We start from the raw sequence: 26,586 nt of genomic DNA, 5'->3' as shown, positions 1-26,586 counted from the left end.
TAGTAGCTCTAAACCTGATATCTGTCTTCTATCATGACAGCAAAAGACTAATCAAAGTATGTGAATTAAAATGGAGAGTAGAGATTGTCAAGAGTAAAATAAGCACTAAATCAGAACAAGGTTGTTGCTAAGATATTTTCCAGGATTTTCCTCGCTCTTTTGCACACCCTGGTATATATGCTAATGATTAACATTTCAAATCTGCTCTAGTTATAAACCATTTCATATTAAAAGCATTGGTAATGTGAAATATATGAGAAAACACGTCAAGGAATTCCTTCTATTTATTTCAAGTCTTCAAAACATGCAGTCCTTTGTTTCTTCTCTATTTAAAAGACATCAAGGCTTCTCAAAATGAACAGAAACCCTGGAAACAAATGAGATGGAAACAAATATTCTAAGTGTGAAGTCTGATTCACGGTCGTATTTTTGGAGAGAAGCCCTAATTGTAGCGTAGAGAATGGACTCAGTCATCTTCATTTATCATCAGAAGATCACGCTTCAAAATACTTAGTGGGTTTTCTTTTAATCTCCAGAATCTACATTGAACAAATCCTTCTTATAAATCAAAGGCTGTATCCAAGGAGATTAATGCAATAGCTTGCTTGCCTAAGTTTTTTGTGACAAAAAGAGATCTTCTGCATAATTTATTTAAATATATATTTATATATATGTGTGTATATATATATGCACACATATATTTTATATATATATATATATATATATATATATATATAAATTATTCATGTCACTTTGTAAAAACACTGTTAATTATATCCTGCACTCTCAAACTAGAATTCCCCTTTAACACAAAGCATTTTGTACCTATGTGTTAAATGTACTTAGATAGGCTATCTACATTTTCTTTGTACAGTTTAGGTTATAAAATCTCTGTCAGTGCTCTACTTCAGTGTATACACAGTGATCAAAATAAATATTTGCATTGATTACACTGGTCTTTGGATCATAAATGATCCAAAGCTATTGAAGTAAGTACTGTTTATTCTCCTCCTAAAAGGACTGTTAGACTGTGCTTTTGTGAGATGAGTGTATGAAGTCCTTTGCCTGGAGAAATCTGTGAATATTTGTCGGTTCAGAGCAATTTGCCACTTAGCCCTAAACGCACCAAAAAAAGTTATCACATGTGTACATTATTTTCTTGCTACAATCTCATATAAGCTTGATATAAATCCCATTTCTAAACTCTGGCTTATATTTTTAGTAAAAAGTCCTTTCTTAAAAATCAGAGGAAGTTTTCAAGCTCCTTCTTTTGCCAATTAGAAGCTACTGTGCCATGCCACATATTGGAGTAGTCCAGATGTTCAGCTGGGAAGTAGCAGAGTGGCAAAATGGAGCTCCATGGTGAGACACAAGAAATCTCAGAAGCATTAAAATGCAGGGGTTTTTTGCCAGGTTTCTAAAAATTAATTTGAAAGAGTGTATGTTTTTGGCTGGTTAAAATCTTCCATCAGTTAAGGAAAGCAATATCTATTAGTACTAAATTTTTATTTGAAGTGTTTTTCCTATTTTGAAGTCACTGCATACAAATAAGGTCTCCTCATACTTAAGAGTGGTTATCTGAATTCACAATTACCTGTACTTGATCTAGTGTCAAAAGTAATGTTTTCTACTCTATTTTAGTCTTTTTATCAGTGAGAAGTCTATGCAAGAGAGGAAGGGTGAATTATTTCCCTTCCTGTACATCATCAGAGAGATTGTTTATTAAACTCTAATTATAGAATAAATTGGTTACAGCAGTAAAAACACAGTGAGAGCAATGAAGTCACATGGGGAGAGATAATGTGGCCTGAAGGACTCTTACTGCTAATGTTTATGAGAGTGAAGCAAAAGCCAACAGGTTAAAATCTGTTTTCTTATGCATTGGCAATATTAACTTCAAGTCTACAGTTGAGACAGTACGCATAGAAGCTTAGACTGCAACTTCTAGGATGCTGCAGTGTTATTGCATTTGCAGTGCTCACGTTTACGAGCAGAGTAAGGCTTTAACACAGAAATAAAGATTATTTTCAGAGTAGTTAAAATATTATCCAAAAAGCATAGTAAATACTTTGAAAGCATAATTCAGTTCATGCATTCTTTGCTTGAATGAGCACCTATAAACATACTAAGATTATTACAAGCAAGTTATTTGCAATAGCGATTTGCATTTATTCAAATAATTTTGTGTTCATATGATTTATTTGTGGATCCTTTACTACTAAAGCAGTGTAAGTATCTGATAGGTAGTTTTCAAATTTAGAGCTGTATCAGTCAGCAGTGACTGATCTCTGAGGACTGATAGTGTTGTGTGCTCCTTGTATCGACAGCAAGGAATGTGGAGGGGACGGCAATGTGTTTGTGAAAGGTTAGACACAGAGTCATAGAATCATGGAATATCCTGGGCTGGAAGGGGCTCACAAGGATCATTGATAAGATAGAAGTAATCTCAAGGTGCTCCACTACATTTGCTACTAATATTATAAGCCTAGTGGACATAAGCACATATAACAACATTTTTCATGGCATAAAATGACAATTTTAAGAAACTTTTTGTTCTTTTTTTTGCAATGAGAGACGAAGCTAATTTACTGTATTAGATCTACTCCTTTTTTCTGCTTTTGATATGACTGCCTAGTTTTTCTTTCCTCTTTTGTCTGAGATTCTGTCATAAACATATAAAGATAAAATTCTTCACATTGTTTGCTTTACTGAGACTGTAGGTCAATTTGAAAGTATTAAGGGTTTATAACCCATGTAAATATCAAAACAATAATGAATCAAGGACTATAATAACAGATTTAGTAAAAGTTATTTGAGTTCCAAGAGTCACACAATCAAACCAAATGTATTACTTTTTATCCTCTGCTCATTTGAGTTTAGCCTGGCCAATCAGATGAAAGAGTTTCCTTCTGTTTTCTAGCAGGAGTCTTTATAACACCTGTCATACAGCAATGCAATTTATTTGTTCATTATTTTTTCTTTATGATTGCAAATTACTGGCTTATTTTCCACTTTTGCTTGTCTTGGTATTTGCCTCCATTTTACATTTTGTTGGTTGTTACAATATTTGCAATGATAGATTTTGCCTGTGCACATGCACGCACACACACACTCACGCACACTCACACACACACACACAAAATCGACATTCTCCTGCTGTTACAAGGCATAGTGAGAAAATCAAAGCATTAAAATATCAAGGCAATCATCAGGTCATTTATTTAGTGTCAGTCTTGGCAAGCTGGAGGGAAAGACAATTTGGCAAGAATTTATATCTAGAGATAAGTAATATAATTTCTATTTTGACACCTGGATCATCATTTTTCTGATAATTTTTGGAATGAATTTTCAGAGCATATTACTTCATTTGGGCCTGTGAATTCTAGGTATCAATTCCATATTGGGTAAATTACTCAGGATTATATCTCCAGGGGAAAGGCCAGTAAGTAAACACTTGAAAACAGACCAATATTTTTTTTTTCTCTATGTGTTGCATCAATAGAAAGATACCAATCCATTCCAAATAAAGGTAAAAGTTAAATCTGCCTCCACATATCAGAAGCAGAGTTCAAAAGATCTATTTCTTACTAAACCAAAAAATATATCTGGCAAAACCAGGAATGTTTTTGATATGCAGTAATGAAGAAGGGTGTGTGTTGCAAGTCTGCCTGCTTTGTTCCAGAAAAAATTGATGGACTGATTGATGTTCTCTGTAGGGGCCTTTCCTTGTTTATGTCTTTGGATCATCATGTTTCCAACAACACTATGAGCCATCTCTCTGGAAAGCTAAAGTCTATTCTCTGTCCTTTGGCCATGGCTCACCTCCAGAGTGTTACTAGCTGTATGCTGCCCCCACAACTGTGATACCATTGACCCTCCTTACCCTATTTCTGTGTTCAGGAATCTGGCCCACCCCTCACACCCCAGGACTCACTCCCTAGATACCAAGAAGCACATTATATAAAAATGGTCATCCTAAGGGTATCACTCTTTGAAGGAAGTGCAGTTCTTTGGAAAGGGCTGAAGGCAAAGACTGACACAAGAGGAGATGTCAGCTTGGCTTCATCTCTCTGGCTTTGTCTCAGGTCTGAACTGGCCACGATGTCCTGTCCTCCTGTGCTGAGACATGTGAGTGAGCAGAAGGCCCTGATAAACCCTTTGCTCCCACCTGCTCAACTTCAATCTGGCCACCCACAAACCTCTTTTCCCTTGACAAACCTTAAGGCTTGTAACCCTATGGAGCCTGTGCCTACATCACTGATACCATCATCTGGAGTTGCAGTTCAGTCAAACAGCTTCAAGGAACTTGACCAACAAGTGGAAGTAATATGAAATTATGATGGTCTTTTCCTTTGGACCCAGTGCAACAGAATAATAAAATAGAATTGAATTATGGAATAATTTGGGTTGGAAGGGACTTTAAAGATCTAGTTACAACCCCTTTCCATGGGCAAAAACGTCTTCCACTAGACCAGGGACCTCAGGGTCCCATCCAAGTTGGCCTCAAACACACTTCCAGGGATAAGGTATCCACAACTTCTCTGGGCAATCTGTTCCTAGATTATGTGATTTAACTCAGACTGACTGGTTGCTTTGGGATGAACCCCAGTACCACAGCTCTTAGGAACAGTTTAGACTTCCTCATCACTCCAATTGTTGTTATGGACTTCAACATCAAACAACATCCTCCAGAAAATGTTTCCCTACCTCAGACATCATCTCCCTGCTAGCACTCCTACAGGTGCAACCAGGAGCCACAGTCTAAGCATTTTTGTGTTATCTGCTCTTATTCACTACACAGTCACAGAGTGGGTCAGGTTGGAAGAGACCACACTGGATCATCTGGTCCAACCTCCCTACGAAAGCAGGGTCACCCCAGAGCACACTGCACAGGAGTGTATCCAGATGGTTTTTGAACATCCCCAGGGAAGGAGACTCCACAGCCTCTCTGAGCAATCTGTTCCTGAGCTTGGTCACTCACACTGTAAAGGAGTTCTTCCTTGTATTCAGTTTCTGCCCATTGCCTCTTGTCATATTGCTTGGCACCACTGAGAAAAGCTTGGAAATATACTTTTGATATCCTTCCTTCAGATACCTGTAGACATTTATAATGTCCCCTCTCAATCATCTCCTCTACCCCTGAGAACAAGTTTACTCTTTAAAACCTGTCCATGCCTGTTTGACTGAGGTCTCATTGCAGAAGTCAAAGCTGTAAGTGTAACTTGCCTCTCTCCTCCTCCCCCTCAACAGCCTCCATTAGTATATCATTCTTTGCCCGGTTAATTCAGGAAATTATTGTGGCAGCTTTCCTCAAATCACTGAAAGGACTAGCTGAGTGTCTAGTCCCTCACTTAGACTAGAATTTGTTATTTAAGGCTCTTTTGGACTCTTCTTTGCTATAGATAGGTCTGCATTTCCAGATAGATAGACATCTCTTAGTGCTAACAGCTGGACCTCATGGCTGCTTTGCATAGAGCAATGTTCCTTCAGAGACTATGACACCCTGAGAAGCTGAGGCTTCTCATCCATGTGGAAAACCAATTTACCCATCATTTCAATTGGTTGTTCTGGCTTTTTTTTCTCCAAGCTGCTACCTCTGTGGTTGAGGGGTTTTTTTACCACCAATGTCAAGAGGAATCTTTTTGTACTAACACCACATTCTGTCACCAAGTCTGATATATTAGTTCTCTCAATGCACTGCCCATCAAAATGAACACAGCAAGCTTCCATGCAGTTGCCAGGGTGGAAACAGATGACAGCATGCACTGTCCCCTAGACCTTATATGGAATAAAGGGAACTGCTGGGAAATGTGTCTTTCCTGGACTGTTGTCACACTGATAGCCAGACATTTTAGCACACCTGTGCCTGGTGCTATACCATGAAGTTCAAGCATGCCAATAATATTTACTAGATGATTTGTGCACTAGTTGTTTCATAACCATCTCCAAGACTTACACACATGTAAATATGAATGGGTACTCATTGCTGGCTAGAGTTCCCTTCCATTCACCTACATATGAATGTAGGCTGAGCTATGGCTTAAAGATGAAAGGAGAAGTTACCAGCAACTCTCTTCCTCAAGAAGTATAGTCCATATATGCACTCGTTTCCCACCCTCCTCCCACCTTGTCCCTGGATCCCTTCAGAAACCAGGTGGGGTTGGGACTGTGCAGCTGGGACACAGCTGCAAAGACCATCAGGCTCTTTCCAGAGATGCCTGTGACTGCTGCAAAGGTAAAACTTTTCTTATCTTTATCATCAGATATATTCTTTGAATCCGCACTTGGAGTCTGCATATGGAAAACTGGTTGATAATTTATTTCTTTTTAATTAACAGTGAAAATATTGTTCAAAAGGAAAACTTGGTTCTACTCTTTTGCTTTTTTTCCTGCCTCTCCCTTGATTCAGTACAATTTGCATACTGCAGCACTTGCTCTGTCTGTGTCAAAGACTTGGGGGTGGGTGGTGGGGAGTGCTATATAAAATCCCACAGAAACTTGCAAATGCAAGTCTCAGTCTTGAAGGAAACTACTGAGAATATATTTTGGTAAGTGTATTTCAGATGGGAATGCTGTAGAAAGTGGATAAATTGCCTGCTTGATACATCATTTTCAGGACTGTGTTATTAAAAAAAAGGTGAGATAGGGCATTCTGCTGTATTCCTCACATCATTTAATGGTTTTATATTTGTCAACATAGTTGTCAATAAAATTTCATTGCTCCATCTCTTTTTATCACTTGCAAGCTTATGGGGCTACTTCAGACTTTATTTTATTTTGTAAATCAGGGACTATAATGAGACTGGTTTATATTAATATAAAATAGAGTTACCCTGTGGATTCCTCGTTCTAGAACAGCCCTTCCAGACTGAGCTTACTCCCTGATCCCACCAAACTGATTAATTGCTTCTGCTTGGATTTGAAACAGGGAATTACATGGCAAGAGTATTTGTGCAAAACTTTAATAAGATACAGCACCAAAACAATAATACTAGGCCGAATACCTATTGCATTTATTTGACTATGCTAGGTGTTTCTTAGCAGTAAGAGATGAAATATACAATTAATTTTGTATGAGTGTGTGCAAAATTGTGCTGAGTTGTCAAGGCTCACTCTGCAGATGTATCTTTTGTGTTGAATTAGGTGGAAACAGCAACTGATTCAGATACTGAAAGCAGAGGCTTACGGGAATACCACTCTGTTGGAATTCAAGTGGAAGATGAAAAACGGTAATTTAAGCATGTTCAGAAATCTGTAGCCTTTCATAAAACAACACGCATTTGTAAACAGATTTAATAAATAACACCTTACAGGTGCTGCCACTAAATAATCCCCAAAGCCAAATTCCTTATATGCATTATTATCATTTGGTAAAATTTGTGGAGATTGTTTAGCAGTTGCTTCACATTTATCTAACTTTCCATTTTTTAATTGGAGGTAAGAAAGTTAAAGTATTAAATTGAAATAGTGGCCTAATATAATTTCATTTTTGTCAGAGCAAATACTTAGAGCTACATATTGCAACAGTCTTCCTTCAACAGGACTCCTCATGCTGATCCAGGCTTTCCCAGTCCACAAAAGAAAGCAAAATTCTTAAGATGGTACCTTTATTAAACCTAAACTAGAATCAGCTTTCTGATTTGTTCAGTCCCTCTCTAGTTTTGTAAAGCTACTGGCCCATGTACTGACCCACAGGTTAAACCTGGTAGGTACTGTTTGTCAAGTACTGGAGCAGGACCATTATCTCATTTCACAACAGCTGTATGAGAGTATCTGGCTGCTAATTGCCTTTTGCCATCATGGACTACAAATAATTTGAGACAATGGACTCCAATAAGAAAAGATTTCACAAATAATCTTTGCTTCTCCAACATTTTAACACAAAGCTTTTCTAAAATGTTATTATTCACTGTCATATAACAGTGGATAATCAACTTTTAATGGGCACCCTATAAGACCAAAAAAAAACCAACCCACAGTCTTAAACGTGTTGATATTATCTTTCTTTTATTACAGGATTCTCAAAAATCCTAACCGAGCAGACTTTCAGATCTTTATACTTAATATTCTAAACATTGGAAAATTTTATATATATATACTTTACAGACTTCTATTAGGAAGTTCTAATTCTGCTAATTATTTCCAGTTTATTTAGTAATGACATGTGTTATTTTGTAGTATGAGAACAGATCAATATTTGCTTCCAGAGACAATTTAAATTATTTTCTTTTGTACCCTTGCTTAGATCAATGATTCCACTATGCATTTTGTTTTTCCTTTCTGTTGCTACTCACCATCTAATTTTAGTGAGATATACACAAAGAAAAAATGTTTAGTATGAAGTCCAATGAGAAGAACAGAATCCATTCCTTCTCACTGAAACATTATGCTGTGTCTCTGTACCATCACATACATTGTTTATATGTCTTAATATCTTTTCTTTCTTCCCTCTTCACCAAGACATGGACGATTCAAGCGCTCGAACAGCGTAACAGCAGCTGTCCAGGCTGACCTGGAACTGGAGGGTTTTCCAGGACACATCACCATGGAGGATAAGGGACTTCAATTTGGCTCATCATTCCAGCAGCACTCAGAGCCCAGCACACCCACCCAATATAGTGCAGTGAGAACTGTACGGACACAGGGACTGTTCAGCTACAGAGAAGATTATAGGACCCCAGTTGACACCTCAAACCTTCCACCACCTGAACCCTGGCTGGAGCCAGCCATCGAGACAGTAGAGACCGGCCGAATGTCTCCTTGCCGACGGGATGGGTCTTGGTTTATGAAGTTACTACACACTGAGACTAAGAGAATGGAAGGATGGTGCAAAGAAATGGAAAGAGAAGCAGAAGAAAATGATCTTTCTGAAGAAAGTAAGAACATTTCAGTATATTTTCAGTATACAGACAATTACTAAAATATGAAATCTGTTAGGATAGAGCTGTGAGTTGTGATTTGTCCTCACTCATTCTGTAGGAGCCAAGAACCATAATACATAAGAACACTGTCCTGTGGCTGGCTGCACAAGATGGTGCTTCCCAGAGCAAGTTTTGTGGAAGTAGTCAAAGAACCAACTCTAGAGTCCAGTGCAGGATCAAAGTATGGTATTACATAGAGCTCAGATGGTGCAATAGCTCCATCCACAGCTCCAAATTTGACACATTCTTCCCATTTACTTCTCCACTGCTTGACCCTTTGCCAGAGCACACAGGCAAAGGGTATTACACGAACATTGTTTTGCCCTTTTCCTAAACCCTGCGATTTTGCCTCTTAGTGAGCAGACATTTTAAAAATGTTTCCATTCTTTTACAGGCACTTCAGCCTGTTGGAAGAACAGAAAGCATAGCAGGCAAGAAAAACAGTTAAAGTACTTCTGCAGTTAGATAGGCATATGCATTATTGGAAAATTCAGCTGCATTTTCTTATTACAATTTTGTCAAGAATCATTATTATTCTCTCATGTCCTGTGGACACCTTGAAAGGAGTGATGGGATAAAGTGAAAAATAATGTAGACTATTTTGGAACAAGATCCAAGACAGCACTAATGATAGTAATATATCAAAGTGGTCCTAGGACTCAGTAGCCAGCTCCCTGTGATTCCCTTTGAGGTCAATTATCCTTGTTCTTCAGGCTCAGTTTTATAAATATTTCAGTCCCTGACAATCTGAGTTATTGTCTCAGCTGAGATTTTATCAGACCACAAATGAATTCATATTAAGTTTTCTTACTAGCATCTTTCCCTGCACTCTTAAAAATTTCACCATCACCTCTGAGAACTGTTTCCTGATCGCCTTCTTTCGCCCTCAACAAGTTCTTGCTATGATGTACCCTCAGGTCTTGAGCCAGGCCAGCATGGTGACTAAAAGGCCAATTTCTATTTCTTGCACTGACCTTTTCAAAGAAAAAAATGTCTGTGTTTTTACGTCATCATGTTTTTATTTTGCAGTCATATTTCTCTGCTGTGTTGTGCACAAATCCGCCAAGTAACAACAGAGGATTTGGGGTGGGGCAGTGAGTAAGGCTGGTTTTCCTTCCTTCAGCCTCTGGTCGTGTATGGACTGTGGGTTTTGTCCTTATTTTCATCATGGCAGAGCAGAGCTCAGAATTTTCCCCTTCCATTGATACTTTGAAGGCTTTAATACCCTTCTAGGGACTGTTAAATAACAACATATTTTCCTTTGATTAGCCTGTGGAAGATTTTCCAAGCCTTTCATAATGGCTATTCCTCAGTGCTTTTTGTCGCATGTGTCGTATTTTTCAGTTCTTCAAGTCTTTGCAGTGCTGAATACTGACGTTTCAGTGGCATCATTAAGAATCCCAAAGCACCTGCTTCCCGTACCACCTGTTACTGATGTAGGAACATCAGTGTTCTCAGTCTCAAGCAGAAGTTCAAAGAGAAAGACTTTGATCTCCTTTGAAAGAGTAAGATTATTTAGGGGGCAAAGGGAGAAACACACGGGTCGTTAGCCACTCTCTTTACTGGTGAGGAGTCTGCAGGCAAGAGCTGGACTTCTCCTGCCTCCTCTCTTTGTAAGCTCTTCCTTTTGCACAGCCCCAGTCAAATCTGCAGCCATATGAAATGAGCAATGGAAACACGCTCGCATCCGTACCCCTTCCTCACTCGGAGATGTGGAGAGGCAGTTAGAGCTGAGACTCTTTGGAATATGAAACTGGGTACTACATGAGGAAAACTTGGATGACCTGACTTTAGCTGTTAGCTTTAGCTTTAGCTGGGTACTACATGAGGAAAACTTAAATGACCTGTTCTCAGATGCAAAGCAATTCTCCTTCCCATCATGTGAACCTATATTTTTGCACTCCAGATATACTCTGGAACAGCTTACTGCATGGTGAAATGGAAATCAAGAAGGTAGTTTTCTATAAATTGTACACAGGACACGAAGACAATATGGACTTCAGTAATTTTTATTAATATTGGGAATTAGTGACACTAACTTGGAATATTTCAGTCAAAAAACAAAATATAGTACCAGAATTTTGTTTCCCTGTTTAAAGAGGGATTCAAATTTGGAAGAGAAAAAGAGCAATTCCCTGATAACAGAGCTGATAAAATACAACTGAAGTGTGGTATTCACATGCCCTCTGAACAGAGAGGAGCTGTGAGAGAAGCAGAGAAAAGAATGATCAAAACAATTCTTATTTCATTTGTTGCTCCTGTGTTTGTACTCATGTGGAATACGTTCTGGAGATTGTTTACCCAAGATGATTGCTTGATTGGATTCTGGTGGAATTGTTTATGTTAATTAGCCCATCAGGTCCAAGCTGTGTCCTGACTGTGGGGACACAGTCACAAGTTTTCTTTAGTAGGATTCTTCAGTAGTTGGTAGTAAGAATAGATACAGTATAGTACAATGTAATATAATCTAGTTTTAGTAAAGTGAACCTTCAGCATTCCGAAGCCTTGGAGTCAGATGCCAATCGTTTCCCAGATTTGGGGTCGCCTTGCGTTTTCGATACTGAAATCCTTGAAGTCTCTTTTTTTCTCTCTAACAAAAATGGGTTAATTACTTGTTCTTGGGGAACTTTTTGACCTCCCTAATAGGTTAAAGAAGTTATAGAATAGGTCTACATAGTGCTTGTTAGGTCACAATTTGTGTTCAGCTAACAGTCTAAAGTTCCTATTTTTCATTGTATATAATTCATTTCAAGAGGTCTTCCTGAAATAATTTCCAAATTACATTATTTTTAAATGGTCTCCATCTAATAACACTTACATTAAGTAACAGGAAGTTTTCCAAGAATTAATTTTAGCAGGGGAATGAGCTTCACAACATTCTAAAAACTCTGTGTGAATAACTTTTTTTCTGTTGAGTCCTTGAAACATTTTGTATATCCAGTCTGAGCTACAGAGGTTGTAAGGTGTGTATCCTCAAGAACTTAAATTTAATAACAACACAGCATGAAATGTATCTTGACATATTTAAACATTTGCCAGTTCTTGAGGAAAATAAATAGAAATGGCTGAGCCAAAAGCAAGTAAATATGGTTTTCCATCTTCCAGCAAGACTAGTATTCCCAAAACACTTCACAGCAATGTTTGCACATTCAAACTGTCATTCTTAATTCTGAATCATTTCTTTTTGGCCTGGATATATTAATTGTACGTGAAGACCGAACATAGCTTAACATCTCATAGGAGAAGGCTGCCTTTATGATACCACTTCTATTTTATTTCAAACATGGGAACAGTTAAAATAGAACTGCATTTTAGAAAACATTTTCAGTTTTGGTGTTAACACAGCAGCCCTGAGATCACCAAAAGCTGTCTGATTGCTATATTGATTTTTTTCTTTCACTGAACCTTTTCTTCCATGATGTTGTCTTAAGAACTTCACTCATCAGGTTTTAGAAAAAGAGATAATAATTGCAACAAAAATAACCTCTCCCTCCTTTTTTCAGAGTTTTTTTTTTTTTAATTTGGTCAGTTGCCATGAGTTTTATTTTGTAGTCTCTGCAAAATTCTTATATAGTTTGTGGAAGCAGTTATTTGTGTTCTGTTTATTATATATATATATATATATATATGTAGTGTGTTTGTGTTCACTATATGTAAAAAATATAGCTAAGTGTCTGTAACAGTTCCCAGGATTAGACATCTGGTCACTTGCACTCACAGGGTGCCTCCAGGCAAAGATAAGTGTTTCTCATGGGTGCCGACTGGAGTTTCAGTTTAACACCCTGAAAATTGTGTTTGGCTATTAGTGTGTAGGTGACGACAAGGAAAACAATTTCAAGTGTCACAAAGCTCTTGAAGACCAAGAGGGTCAGGACTCTGCATCCCATGAGCACGGTGATGGGAGCAGGGAGAGCAGAGCAGGGAGAAGGAGCTGCAGTCCTGCCTGCAGCTTGCAGGCAGGGCTTGGCAGGGGAAAGAAGAGAGCCCTGGGTTTCTCAGTGCCACCTGCTCGGCCACTGGAGTACTTGGTTATGGAGAACAGCTCCACAGAGTTTACCTCACATAAAAATCCTTAGGTAGGTGCAAAAATTAACTATAGGATGAACTATGCCAGCAGAAATGTTGTTTTGCTGGTATATTCTGCATTGTGGTTAGCAGCTCCGCTGGCATAGCAGCAGAGTGATCTCAAGTGGGGAAAAAAAATGAAGATATTAGAGTGAGAGCTCAGAGTATCACCTCTCTCTCTCTCATTCCCCTTAATTCCATGGATACTGGACCATTCCTTGCTAATCCTCTAGCTGATATTTCCACAGTACTAATAAGACTGAATAGTAATAGAAAACACAGAGTAAAATCTCCCATAATTTTAGGTGAATAAAAATCAACAAAAAAACTCCACAGCCAATTGATTTTAGTATATTCATGAATTAATTATCTATAAAAGCTTTCTTAGGTGTTTGACCAAATATAGATTATCCTTTAACCAAAGAGAAATTACTGACATAATTTTTTAATGCTTTTCACAAACCAATGCTTCAGGAGATATTGAAATTTCCAGTTGGAGTGTTGTGAATGAGTAAAGAATGTCTTAACTGTACTGAAACAGTCTATAAAGTCCTACAGTGTGACATCCAATAATTCCTCCCAGCATTTGTATTGTTCTGCTGGAATGTTCTCCTTTTTGAACTTAGCTTTGTTGAGGTAAGAAGCAAATCTGCAGCAAGTCCCTGTTGGTGAACAAGGGTCCCATTACCCTCCAGAGCATTGCCAGATGGGGGCTGTGCTGTCCTAAAATGCCATCTGAACATTGTATATTTATTTTTGTGTCTAGGTGCTCTGTTGATAGTAAAATAATATTTCTAAAGATTGCTAATTCAAGTTTAGAGATTAGACAAATATCATGCCCTACTTTGAGCTAGGAGGGTGAACTATATGCCAGTTTCAATATTTTTCCAGGCATATTATTTCAGATTGTGGAGTAATTTATTTACAAGTATAGGAAGGGAATGAGAAGATCAAATGGAATGAAAATTTAAATTAAACTATGTCATTTAAAAAGACAGTAATGAATGCCAGAAGCAGATTGATTGTTAGCAGTTTCTCACTGCTGGTGCAGCAGTGGCACAATTGAACAAAGCTTTTAACCTGTCAAGATCAGAGTTACAGCATCAGATTATAATCAATTTCATCAATACAGATCTAACTTCTCCCTCTCTACTTTTGTGATATGAAATAATTTTTGATTACAAGGTTTTGTAGAATTTCTCAAGCAGTTCCACACATACAGGGGAAAAGACACCATTGTGTTAACTGTGCAGTTTACACAATCTCTAATCAGGGTGTAAATCCTGAGCCTACTCTTACTGAAGTCATGGTCAGGGTTTTGTATGTCTTCAGAGCTAAAGTCATACAGGACCATGCAACAAAAATTGAGTTCTTCATCTGCTTCAGGGAGCAGAATTAAGGTTGTGTGACTCTTTCCTGACATTTGGGCAAATACAAAATTATCCTAATGCAAGGAGTTTTATGGATTACATGAATATTATGTCTATTTATGTGTATTGGTAGATTTTATCATAATTTATTTACAAGAAAAATCTCTAGTCATCACCAAACATCTCAATCTCTTCAGTCTCACATTCATCATTTTTTCATGGAGATAATCAATCTGCACTCATCAGAATAATTCCCCAATGCATGAAATTAATAACAAGGCTTTGGATGTCTATTAATATTGTGCTAAAGATTATGAGTTGAAGTGTTTTAATACTTTAATTTAATTACAACAAGGCAGAGTAGCATGAATATGAGAGATTCTAACCTCTATGTTTTATTACATCTGATTTACTTATTAAAATGGAAATAGAGTTAGATCTTCAGTAAATTCTAGGGCTGTAATTATACATGTGTATTCAGCACTGTGACTCAATGGCACATGCAACCATCACAGCCTTATGTCCCTGACAAATGTGTGTCCCACCACAATGCTATGTTGCCCTTGCCTAAATCTTGACCAGTCTGACTGGGCTTTAAATCCCTAATGCTTGTTGACATGATGCTTCATGATAATGAAGATAAAATTAATATTTATTTAGTATGAGGGTTCAGGTAGCTGAGGTTCACTAGAAAATATCAGACATATATAGATTCTGTCAGGATCTTTATTTCAGCAGAAGAGCTACAACCAATGTCCCTTACTCAGACTATGTATTTGAGCTATGAACTGTAAAATTCAGCAGAGGAAACTAAAACTGGACTTTATTCACTTGAGACAACTATTATAACCATCAGCCCATTGAATCAACCTCACTCTTCTTTTTCCCAATGAATCACTGAACATAGCATGGAATAGGTGATGCCAGGGACCTGCTACAGCATAATTCCTCATCCTGGAAAAAGAGAACCTCTGACCCCACACTGGGAGTTTGTCTAATGTCCTAAGCTGCAGATCACCAAGAGAAAAAAGGAGGATACAAAGCTGTTTGTCACTAAAGTCATTGCCTTTATTAAAAATGTTGAAAACCAAATTAAAGAAATTTGTGTCAGATCAAGTGAAAAATTTATTTTTTTATTTATGTTTTTGTATATTTGTTCAGGTTTTAACACTCAAATATTCCTTCCTCTATGCCAGTAACACTGTAGAGGAAAGTGAGGGGTTTGATGATCAAAAACTCCAAACCAATTAAAATGATTTATTTCATTTGGCCAACAGAACAAAAACAAACCTCAGTGAATTACTCATGCAGCTGTGAACCACTTAACCCTTCTACAATGGATGTCACACAGGACTGATGAATTATGTATATTTCTGTTTAATTTGGTGTTGTGGCACAGCTGTACTGTTTGCCTAACAGAAAATGGGATAGAGTTTGAGAACTACAGCTCTTCATATTAGCACATGCCTTCAAAGTTACTGAGACTTTAACTAGAGCCCAAAATTTTTAAATTATCTCTTGCTACTTGTAGGTGAGCAGGTGTTTCACTGGTCTAAAGAAAGCAAAATTAAAATGTAAAATCTACTACCAAAGTACTGTTTGGTAGTAGATTTTACACATGCCCTCCTGTACTTATTCTAAATAACAGCAAAATTATAAACCCTTCCACATTTTAATGTTTCCTATATCAAGGGCTGCAGATCAGTTGTGCTGTATCAGCTTTATTCCACACTTACACTTTACATCCTGTGTGAATTATCAAACTCGGTTTCTCCAAATTGAAGTAAAATATATCAGAGTAATTCCTGTCTACATTTACCCCACCTCTCTATATCTGTAACATTATTTAAAGATCTGGAAATTCTCCTGCTAAAATGAATTTTTCACTGAGACTGCAGTTTATAATGCTTTTTAAAACTTTTTTTTTTTCATCACAGAGATGGATGTGGAGGAAAGGAACTGTAGGAAAGTATATGTAGGAAGGTATAGAAAAGCACGGTGCCACCTACCAGTGTGGTATTTATCCCAGCAGATGTGGGAGTCAGGATGAGTTAGTTTCTTAGAGATAAGCCAATCCCCTTAGGTAGTACCGTCAAAGAAGGACAGAGACATCTCCAGGAGGAAATTCAGCTCATCTAAAAATAAGTGCCTAGCATGGCTCAGCTGCTCAACTCAGATCACTGATTATAATGCATTCAAAAATTTTATTTTAGACAGATGACTCTTGGAAAGGAAGTCAATGAGTTTGGTCATTTGGAAACAAAGTAAAATTAATTTGGTGAATTTCCCCAGTGCATACTGTATGGACCTGTACATGGACAGTGAAGAAATGCCAACACATCCAGGGGGGTTGGTCCTGGTTCAACAAAGTCCTGGAGCACCTCTTTGTGTCCCACTCTGTCTGGAGCTCCTGTGCTGAGGACTTTGTATGTTTTCCTGGGCAGACAACCTGTATTCCTAGTGGGTGTACCAGACACGTCTCAGAGATGTAATTCCTGAGAGGATTTAATCCTTATAGTAGGAGTATGTTATATCACAGCTGAATGTAGTAACTTTACCCTCAGAACAGATAAAGAGATCTCACCCAGGGATCATCCACACAAGCACAGTGAGTGAGGTGATTAGCAATTGCAGACCCAGAAGGTATAATCTAAGGTACATGTGCCTCTGACATCAGAAGGAACAGGCATCCCACTGGTTCTTGAGGCAAGACAATTTCAACAGCTCTCAATTCACATGAGCAAATGTAAATGGGAGAGGTGCCATTTACTTTGAAATATAGAAGTATTTTCAAAATCATGTGGATTGATGGATGCCCACTTCAGAAACCTGAATAAACTCCCTTAGTTTTTTCTGCTTCCTTAACCTAGTAAAGTCTAAGCTGTTTTGACTTATAAATTTATCATATCTTATTCATTCATTATTGCTAAAAGATAAGGTGCCAATGAGTTTTCCTATCCCTCAATCTTTTTAAAAAATGTTTCATGTGTATTATCACAAACAACAAAACCAAATATTTACTTCCCTTTTAAAATAACCAGGAACTTCACTTGCATTTTTTTGAGCTGGATATTGTATTTATTGCCAAAAAACATTTATTGGTAGTAATCCATCTGTATGCTTAGTCCTAGGCAAGATCCGAAGTGCTGTTGGAAGTGCTCAGCTCCTCATGTCTCAGAAATTCCAGCAATTTTATTGGCTTTGTCAGCAAAATCTGGTAAGTCACTTTGCCTGGTTATTCTTGAAGAGTTTAAGTTTGTTCATCCATAATATTCCACAAAATGTCACTTTAAATTCTAGAATTTAATACTTTTACTTCAAAAACAACTGTAGTGCACCTGAGCAGTAGCATTCTGAAATGTTATTTTCATGTCCCACATTTATTTCCTTCTTTTTTTATACTTAGTTCTTATGTATGTTGTTGGTAGATTTTTTTAAGCATATATGTAAATTCAGTGATTTCAGTCTGATTATGTTTTGCTTTTCTCTGTTTGCTGTCTTTATTGAACAAAAGAAAATGAGAAGGGAACAAATACAAGTTTTCTGAGACACAATATTTGCAATACCCTAACATAGTAACTATATTTCATGTAAGGAAGGGTGAAATTTTCACATTAAAATCAGAGGAAAATCATAAAATAGAATAGTGGCGATGCATGATCCAGCCTTCTACCTACCTGAAAATAGGACTGATCATGGAAATGAGATATCTATAATGTTCATCAAATTAAGTTGGATGATTTGTGTTGCCAATTATAAATGAGATGTCCTGGGGCTAGAGGAACAGATACTTTATATTACTTATGAGGGTTACTGCTATTGTTCTGGAAGTTCATTAGAGACTAATTCAATTCTAAATGTTATCTTCATTAATATGACAGCAGCCATCAGTGATACAAAGGTTGTGGCAAGATGATACTAACCAATGGAAGAACGTAATTCTTCTAGCTACAGCTGGTGGTAGAAAACCTTTCTTTTCCTCTCTCATACAGCAAGTGTACCTTTTCCTTCTGACTGTCCCCAAACCTCAGATCTTGAAAGAATTTTGTTGTGTGCATGCCAGCAGACATAACCTATAATCTGCTTACATACTTTTCTTTGCCCGTTAGAATCTGTCACATAACTTCCAAGGCAGAACATTTGTTCTGCAAAGACCTACTTGCTACTTTCCATCCATAAAGTTAAACATTCAGAATACCTACAGTGAAATAATACTGAGAAAATAATGCCAAAAATGTCATACCTTCTGACAGAAAATATTAAGATACATGGTTCTCATTAGGAAAGAATCCAGTTATCAAAAACTCTGTCAAAACAAGAATTTTAAAACCTGTTGCAGAATAACAGAGGATATATACAAAGTCTGACAGGCAAGAACTGAGCACATCTGTATTTTTTATCAATTATATAATGTGTGCTTCCTATCTAGTAATTTGTTTCATACCAAAAGAAGGGAATCTTCATAATTGTCTGAAACTTTCTCTCTGCAAATTTAAAAGTGCCCTCTATTACCTGATTGATCTGTGCAAACTAAGATTTGGAGAGCCTAACCTCCACTCCACTTCATTTATCTTCAAGTGGTCCCAGCACTTGTGCTAGAGAGCATTGCTGTAAGAGCAAGTGCAGCTCCTGCTCAGCACAGCCATCAGCTGTTTGGGAGAAAGAACAATTCATTACTGCAAAAGAAATAGAGAGCACAAGGAAAAATCTACAACTTTTTAGGCAGCACAACCAAAAAGATGGCAAGATTTTACTTCTCTTTTTCTTTTTTTTTACTTCTCTTTTTTCTCTTTTTCGGATAATAAACCTCTGAAGTCCATAACAGTGGCTTTGCCCCACTCTCAAGATTTAGGTTCTGAAAATCTTTCACTTTCATTAAATCAGTAATGGGCTCTGCAGAAAGCAGTAGCTGCAAAACTGACTGTAGGTCATTTGTGCATCGAGGCTTTTCTTCCATTACCTAATGATAAAGTTTATTGCTAAATAGTCACCTAGTACATACCTAAAGCAGGGTTTCCATAGGCTCCTAAGGCAGAACCTTAGTGCCCCAGGGGAATGCTGCCAGCTTGTGTACTCCCTTTCTCTAAAACATTCAGCATGTACAGGGATGCCAAGTGGCAGTTTCTCTGACAGTGTTCAGCATCTATAGGCTTAAATGTAGGACACAAAACAATAGCACTTAATTGTGCCAGTTCAAAATGCAACAAGGGTTTCAGAGGAATATACTTACTCAAATTGAAATTCAACCATGAAGGTCACATATGGACTTCTCTAAAGGATCATGGGAACTTCAAGTGGCACATTTGATTATTATCTGTGTTAGGAGCTCTTATCAAAGACTCTCACTTAGGGTAAATTCATAGTAATATAAGCTTCAATGAAGTTTTCTATTTTATGAATCTGGCTGGCTATCTCCTACATGTATACTGATCCCCCTAACTACTTGGAAAATGTCATTACTGGTTAATAACTAGTCTCTTTGGTGTAATTAACATTACTTTTTCTAACACCCTTTTCTTTCTTTGAAGTGTCCTTCTCCATGCTCTCTAGTCAGCACAGATCCTGCTCGGTTTGTATGTCATGGCTGCAGGCTAAAACAGAGCAGCTTGAGCACCATCTAGGTGCTTGTTTCTTGCTTTAGGCCTCCTTTAAAAAGAGGGCTGCAAAGCTGAATTCCAAGTAAGACACAAATAAATAAGCAGTTTTGAGAAGAAGCAGGTTTAAGCCAATCTTTTCAAAACTAAGTTGGCTGTAGCAGTACTCATTTGTGCCAGCATTTATTCATGAACTGTGGATGTGTAAGAAGCAGGAGGCAGCCCTCTTGTGTCCAGAGCACACACAGCACAGCCCTCTGCAAGAGTGGTGCTGGAGGCCATGGTCTTCACAAACATTGTGAGCAGAATGGGGTGCACAAAGGTACAGAACAGTAATTAGCTTTGATTCAGAAGGCAATGCCCTTGCAATGAGTGGAATCATTTTCTGGCTTTTTAGAGGAAACTGGGGAGAGTGAGTGAGGAGACCAGGCAGGAGACAACAGATTGCAAGATGAGACAGACTGATGTGGGACTCCCCTCATGAATTTCACACAGGGAGTCAGTTCCTAAAACCTGAAATATTGACCTCTGTAGAGTAAGTAACCACACTGACATAAATTTTAAACTGTTTTGTAACAAATTGGGATCCATCCAATGAAGTAGTTTTCAGTAGACACTAATCTGGAGTTGTAATGTTTCCCAGATGTCTGATATAATCTATATGGCCACTTCTCTTAAGTCCCTGAAGCTCCCTATTAAAATGAAACTTTCTTCTAGTAAAGAAGGCTTGTAAGTTGTTCTTGGCCCAGATTCCAGTAGGGGTCAAGAAATGGGTGACACTACATGTTGTCATGTTCAGTTCCAGGCCCTAATCTCCCACAGTGGGATCTGTAAACCCAAGTTTGAGTAGCAATTCCTAGTCTAAAACCCTCAGAAATGTGTGATTCGAGGGAGAAATTCAATAGCAATGCTGACATATCTCCCAGTTTCTAGACGGCTGTGGGGTTGTGTTTAAATATAAAATGCTTTTGACCACAAGATTAGAAAAAGGTGGGGAACAGAGCCTGCCATAGCAGTAGTTATGCTGACATAGCAAACTAGTCTTCACAGGTTTTGGCCAGAAAGGGAGAGATCCAGATTCTGTTTGGTATGGTTTTGACATTCTCTCTCCCAGCTCCATTCTTTAGACCATCGTGGTCTAGAGAATGGAGCTGGGAGAGAGAATGGCTTCCTCCTGTCCTGGAAGGAAAAAAGCATTTCTTCATTGCCTTCACAGACATGATTATCAATTAAGCCCTATTTCGATAAAGTGGCAAAACTCTCTTCTTGAACTAGTACCAGTGCTCGGAGAAGGTAGGGTTAAAAGTCTGCATACTACCTTATAATACAATTTTTATCCAGCACTGGCATCAAGTTAATTATCAAATACAGGATCATCTTGCTAATTGTTACCACCAATGTTTGCTCCATTAAGTCTTAAGCACATAGAGCCTCCTAATTGCAGTACCTGGCAGTAATATCTTCCCAGTTCCTGAGTGTGATTCAACTCCCTGGAGAACAAAGTCCAAGCACCCCATCGAGATTTCATATTCCATGTATACATTTGAAGAAAATGTAAACATCAAGTTCAGCATCAGGTGACGTCTTTGTGGCATTGTTTTGTCTTAATCAGCTCTGTGATTGTAATTTTGAACCAGGAAGACTTCAGGCTGGCTGGAATACAAACCCCACTCCCCTTGCCTTTAATAATCAGCAGACAGAGGCTGTTGGCTTGTTCCTTTTGAGAAATGCAGGTCAGCACAGCATATGGTGCTAACAACTTCCCATGCCGCAAATTCAGGAAGGCTCGCGTGTGACATCCAACTCATTCATGTTTGGGTTGTGTAGGAGGCACAGCTTTCCAGTCACAGCTCCCAGCTGCAGAGCAGGCAGAGCCTTAGCACTGAGCAGTGCTGCAGCAATGAAACCTGGCACCATGCCCTTCCTGCCTCCGTGCACGCCGCTGAAAGCCTCCCGGAGTATTCACGTTCTCTCCTTTGTGCGCTACAGGACCCGAGTGCCATGCCAAGACCAACTTCCCAGGACCTTGCAGGTTTCTGGGACTTACTGCAGCTCTCAATTGAAGATGTCAGCATGAAGTTTGATGAACTGCACCAGTTGAAACTCAATGAATGGAAAATAATAGAATCACCCGAAAGGAAGGTAAGCAGACCACGGACACAATACCATTTACTCCCCATTTGTAGTTCTGCAGTCTCCTTGTGTTAAATACAATAGTGAAACACAATAGGTTTCTAACCCTGGGAAGTATTAATTGGCATGGCCCAATTTTTACATGGAAACGTTCATCAGACGTCAGGAGTCTTTCCTTTTTTAACAATGCTGAGCTGAATTATATAATAAATAAAATGAATTTTGCTAAGCTAGTTTACTCCATGACACTTTTGTTCAAATTACTTGATTCAAATTCTAAAAGCTAGAACTGAAATATGTTCTTAATTAATTCAGAGGGAAGACAATAGCCCAAGAATTCACACATGGTAAATTCAGTACTCTGCAACATTTGGGGCAGCTCAAACGTGAACACTGCAGTCTTTAACCCTGCCTGCATGACACAAATGATAATAGAACCGTAGAGAGAAAAGCATGTGACAGAACAGAGCACAGGTCATACTAAAGCTCAGCTGACATACTTCTGGGGGACAAAGTGCTGCTGGCGAACTCACTGCACCTCTGCCCTGCAACTCCACCACCTGGGAGACGCCCCACATGATGCTTACAAACCAAAGGTGACAAATTGCCCATAAAAGCAGTGTAATTCTGAAACTGCCTTTCCCCTCTCTAGAACTTCATCCCTTATCTTGATTATCTCACTATCCCTGCTTATTATTGTATCAGTCAGATGAAAACAGCATTTGGTTTGAGTCAGTATTGTTGGCCTCAGGTGAATATTTGTTTGGTTTGGGAGGAATTAGGAGGCATTTTGACAACTTTTTCATTTCTTCATGCTCCTCTTGGATTTTAATTTTCAGCCAACGGGTTGGTGGATGGTGAGTTTGCAACTCTTGCTTACTAGTGGCAACTGGAAGTAAGAAATTATTATAGTGACAGCAACTGTGATATTCCTAAGAGGGAAATAATTAAAAGTGGTAAAGAAAATAGGATGGCATGACAGGAATGGAGCTTTTATGAAAACAGGAGATAGAGAAATAAAGACAGGCAGAACTGGCTATCATGGGGAATAGCATCCCAGGCTGTTGCACTCTTCCTGTTTAATGCAGAACAGTGTTTTTAAATAAACTCGGTTATTTAGTCTTGGCTTGCATTTGGATAGTAGAGTCAGAATTAGTTTAAAAAAAAAAAAACAAAGAAACCCAACCAAACAAAACAAAATAAAAAACTCAGTGAGGAGTCTGTAAACCATAAGCGTATCAGTTCAATTTTTGTATTATTTGAATCCTGCTGTGCATCAAATTAACTGTGTTCTCCATAAGGAACAGCCCATACTCTGGACTATTACCATTACTTTAAGAAATTATATAGCAAAAACATCTATCATAATAACTGTACCTATACAAATGAAGTTTTGGAGTCTTCATCTTCAGGGCTATACAGTCCAGAATTAAACATGAAATGAAAAAAAAAAAAAAACCCAAAATAACCAAACCTAACCAAACTGATTTAACTTCAAAGTTGCATCTAATTTCAAGTGCACTTTGAAGGGAGATTGTATGAAATCACCTCCAGAGGTCCATCTCTTCTAACCTAAATTAGTGTACAATAGCTTGGTTATAAGCCCTCTTATGATATTTGATAGTCTCTAATGGTCAAAACAATTCTTGATTTAACACCTGCAGAGAAATTTACAGCTCCTTTGTTAACAAAATCTACTGACTTCACTATATAATTTGATAATTCTTCAGAATAATATTCTTTAAAATGGCCCAGACTTGCAAGCAGAACAATTAGCCCTATGTTCTCTCTCTGGTTGGCACTTGAATGTTTCCATAGAGCAATTCCTGGAGGAGACTAAACTAATAGACATGTATACACAGCTGTTATCTCATATCCAGCTGAGGCTAAACTCAGTATGATTAATTTAATCAAAACCCCTTTCCTGCTAATCTTAGAGAGTCTTTTCACTTGATCAGACCACACAGATGCGCTGAATTCTTATTGGAGAGACAGTGTGTGCTTCTGTTTATAATGAGTGTAATAATGTGTCAGCTTAAATCAAACAAATCCATATGAAAGCGAGGCGTGCAGATTGCATGTGCCAATACCTGCAAGGACGATGGAAGGAAGTGCAGTCTTTTTTCAGGCACAGGACCACAGAATGCATAATGGTTGTCAAATTAGAGGGTTTTGTCAGTGTCCCTAGTGTGGATAGCTGTTCATGTCATCCATTAGTCAGCTGATGGGCAAGCAAAAATTGAGCATGCTTGATGTATGTAATCAGTATTTCGCATTTCATGTCTTTGATGTGCATGCTCTGCTGACAAGTACCTTCTACACGCAGCTCACCCTTAGTTTTAATGCCCTGTTGCAGGAAGAAAGAAAGATTCCTCCTCCTGTACCAAAGAAGCCCCCAAAAGGAAAATTCCCTATCACAAGAGAAAAATCTCTGGACCTACCTGACAGACAGCGGCAAGAAGCTAGAAGACGGCTGATGGCTGCCAAGCGAGCAGCCTCTTTCCGGCAGAATTCAGCCACAGAGCGTGCAGACAGCATTGAGATCTATATCCCAGAGGCTCAAACCCGGCTTTAAAGACAGAATGCTGCAGAGTTCCTTTTTTTAAACAAAATGCTTGTACAGTTTGTCACTTACCTGGTAATTTTTGTCTCATTCTCTCCACTAAATATGCCCTTGATGTTGTGTTCTTTGTGCCATAAGCACAGTGGAATGCTTTTGATTTCCTCAGAATTTGCTGAGCTCACCGCAAGAACGACTTCTTTTTGTATTTATTGTCTGACTTACAATCAGCTACAGTGGATAGGGCTTGTCAAGACCTGACTTATCCAATATATTCTCAGAGGACAACAAGAAACACCTCTTGAGATGGAACCCAGCTTACTTTTTGTTATTTATATTTTTATAAAATGTGTGATAATTAGGGATAAGAATAACAAACTATAAATGGGTGCATCTCACCATTCACTAGAGGCATTAGCTAATCCAAGTAGAAGGTGCTACAAATGTAAAGAGCAGGAAAGAAAGAACCCATTTATCTCCTTGACCTTCAGTTTCTTTTCCTAGAATCCAGCTAACATATTTACCCATGCGCTCTGCCACTCTGCTCATCTTTGTTACTGCAAAATAATAGGTCTCTCATCTCATTCGAGTTTCTGGAGATGAACAGGGATATCCAGCCACTAAAACTCCAAAGTTCATCAGAAACCAAGAAGCATACAAGTCTGGTGATGGTGGGAATGTCCACTAAGAAACGTTTGCTGTTAGCAGTATAACGACACTCTGAAACCTAAGCAAAATTGTAATGCAAGAGGACTTGAGTGATGGGTGAAAGGAAAACGGAAGCCTTAAAAAGTTAGATCTTCTGTAGTAAGATGAGTAAAGAAAAAGTTATACTTGCTCCTTTGGACCACTCATTGCATTTTTAACTGTTCTTTTACATGTTAATATTTATTTTATAAACCTTCTCTCTTTCATTTCAAGAGCTGTGCTACATGTACTATTTCAAACTCTCAAATTGTTATAACAATTGAGTTTCCAGGGTATCCTTGAGAACAAAAAAAATCTTGCTTGTTTAAAATGCCAGTTGTGATGTTGTAAACAGTTTAAGAAATATGAATGTGAGTGGTAAGTATATATAAGTTTAAATGGTTATGTTAAGGTAAAGGTGAACTGTGGTTTACAATTGTAATTTTTTTAGAACTATTTTTCTATGCAGTATCATTTTGGCAAGAATAAGGTTCTTGCTTGCTTCAGACATAGGAAAAAAAAAAAAAACCCGACTCAAGAGATAAGTGATTTCCAGCCATGGAATATAAGGAAAATAATATATTTTCAAGCCTCATATTGTCAGAAAAGAGAAGTGGTAGCTACCACAGTCAAGAGGCTTTAATTTAAAACAAATTAGGACAGAATTATTCCACTTCACCTACCTTCCAGAGCCACCCAAGCAATCCAGCACTTAGAAGTCTTCAGGTGAAGACGCAATAAAAGGAGAAACGTGCAGCCCCCAATACCAAGGTTTGAATCTTATTGAACACGAGTTTAGATGAAAAGAATGAGAACCCAGTGAGACAGACAGCCCCAGCTACCACATTCCCTGTTTACCTGCTTTAACAAATGCAATGTATTTAGCCATAGGCAGAACAATTCTTTAATTATACACGAGCACTTTGGTTCTTCACCTGTCGAGCACTTTAAATCCAAATCCCACCCACCCTGCAGCCTGATGGATGAGTGAAAACGTGAAGTACCATAGGTTTTGCAGATCTGACATTGCTTCAAATCTGTTTTCTTTTGTTTGGTTGCTTGGTTTTTTCCTTCTTTTTTCCTACAGTGTGTGGTATTAAGCATGAGTTCTGTCTTTGGACAACTGATAAAGCATGCTTGGCTTCAAAGTACGAATCTTTAGAGATGAAGTTTTGAGAAGTTCCTGTGAGAAGACATCCCTGTAAATTGAGCCTGGTATCTGGTATATACTTTACCAAATAGCCTTAAACTATATT

At 38.1% G+C, this 26,586-nt stretch overlaps 1 protein-coding gene across 1 annotated transcript in view; it reads left to right on the top strand.

The window, feature by feature from the left end:
• DLGAP2 (DLG associated protein 2) overlaps positions 1-25,257 on the top strand; it is an 81,954-nt gene extending 56,697 nt beyond the window's left edge. Inside the window, exons 6-10 of the mRNA XM_050972296.1 lie at positions 7,144-7,229; positions 8,461-8,876; positions 17,482-17,573; positions 21,940-22,092; positions 24,440-25,257. Coding sequence (XP_050828253.1) covers positions 7,144-7,229; positions 8,461-8,876; positions 17,482-17,573; positions 21,940-22,092; positions 24,440-24,658 — 966 coding nt within the window. The 3' untranslated portion in view covers positions 24,659-25,257. The remainder of the gene's footprint in view (positions 1-7,143; positions 7,230-8,460; positions 8,877-17,481; positions 17,574-21,939; positions 22,093-24,439) is intronic.
• The last annotated feature ends 1,329 nt before the right edge of the window (positions 25,258-26,586 follow it).

This window comes from Serinus canaria, chromosome 3 (genome assembly GCF_022539315.1).
Source record: "Serinus canaria isolate serCan28SL12 chromosome 3, serCan2020, whole genome shotgun sequence".
NCBI classification, from domain to species: Eukaryota; Metazoa; Chordata; class Aves; order Passeriformes; family Fringillidae; genus Serinus; species Serinus canaria.
This window is presented reverse-complemented; position numbering and strand designations above follow the sequence as displayed.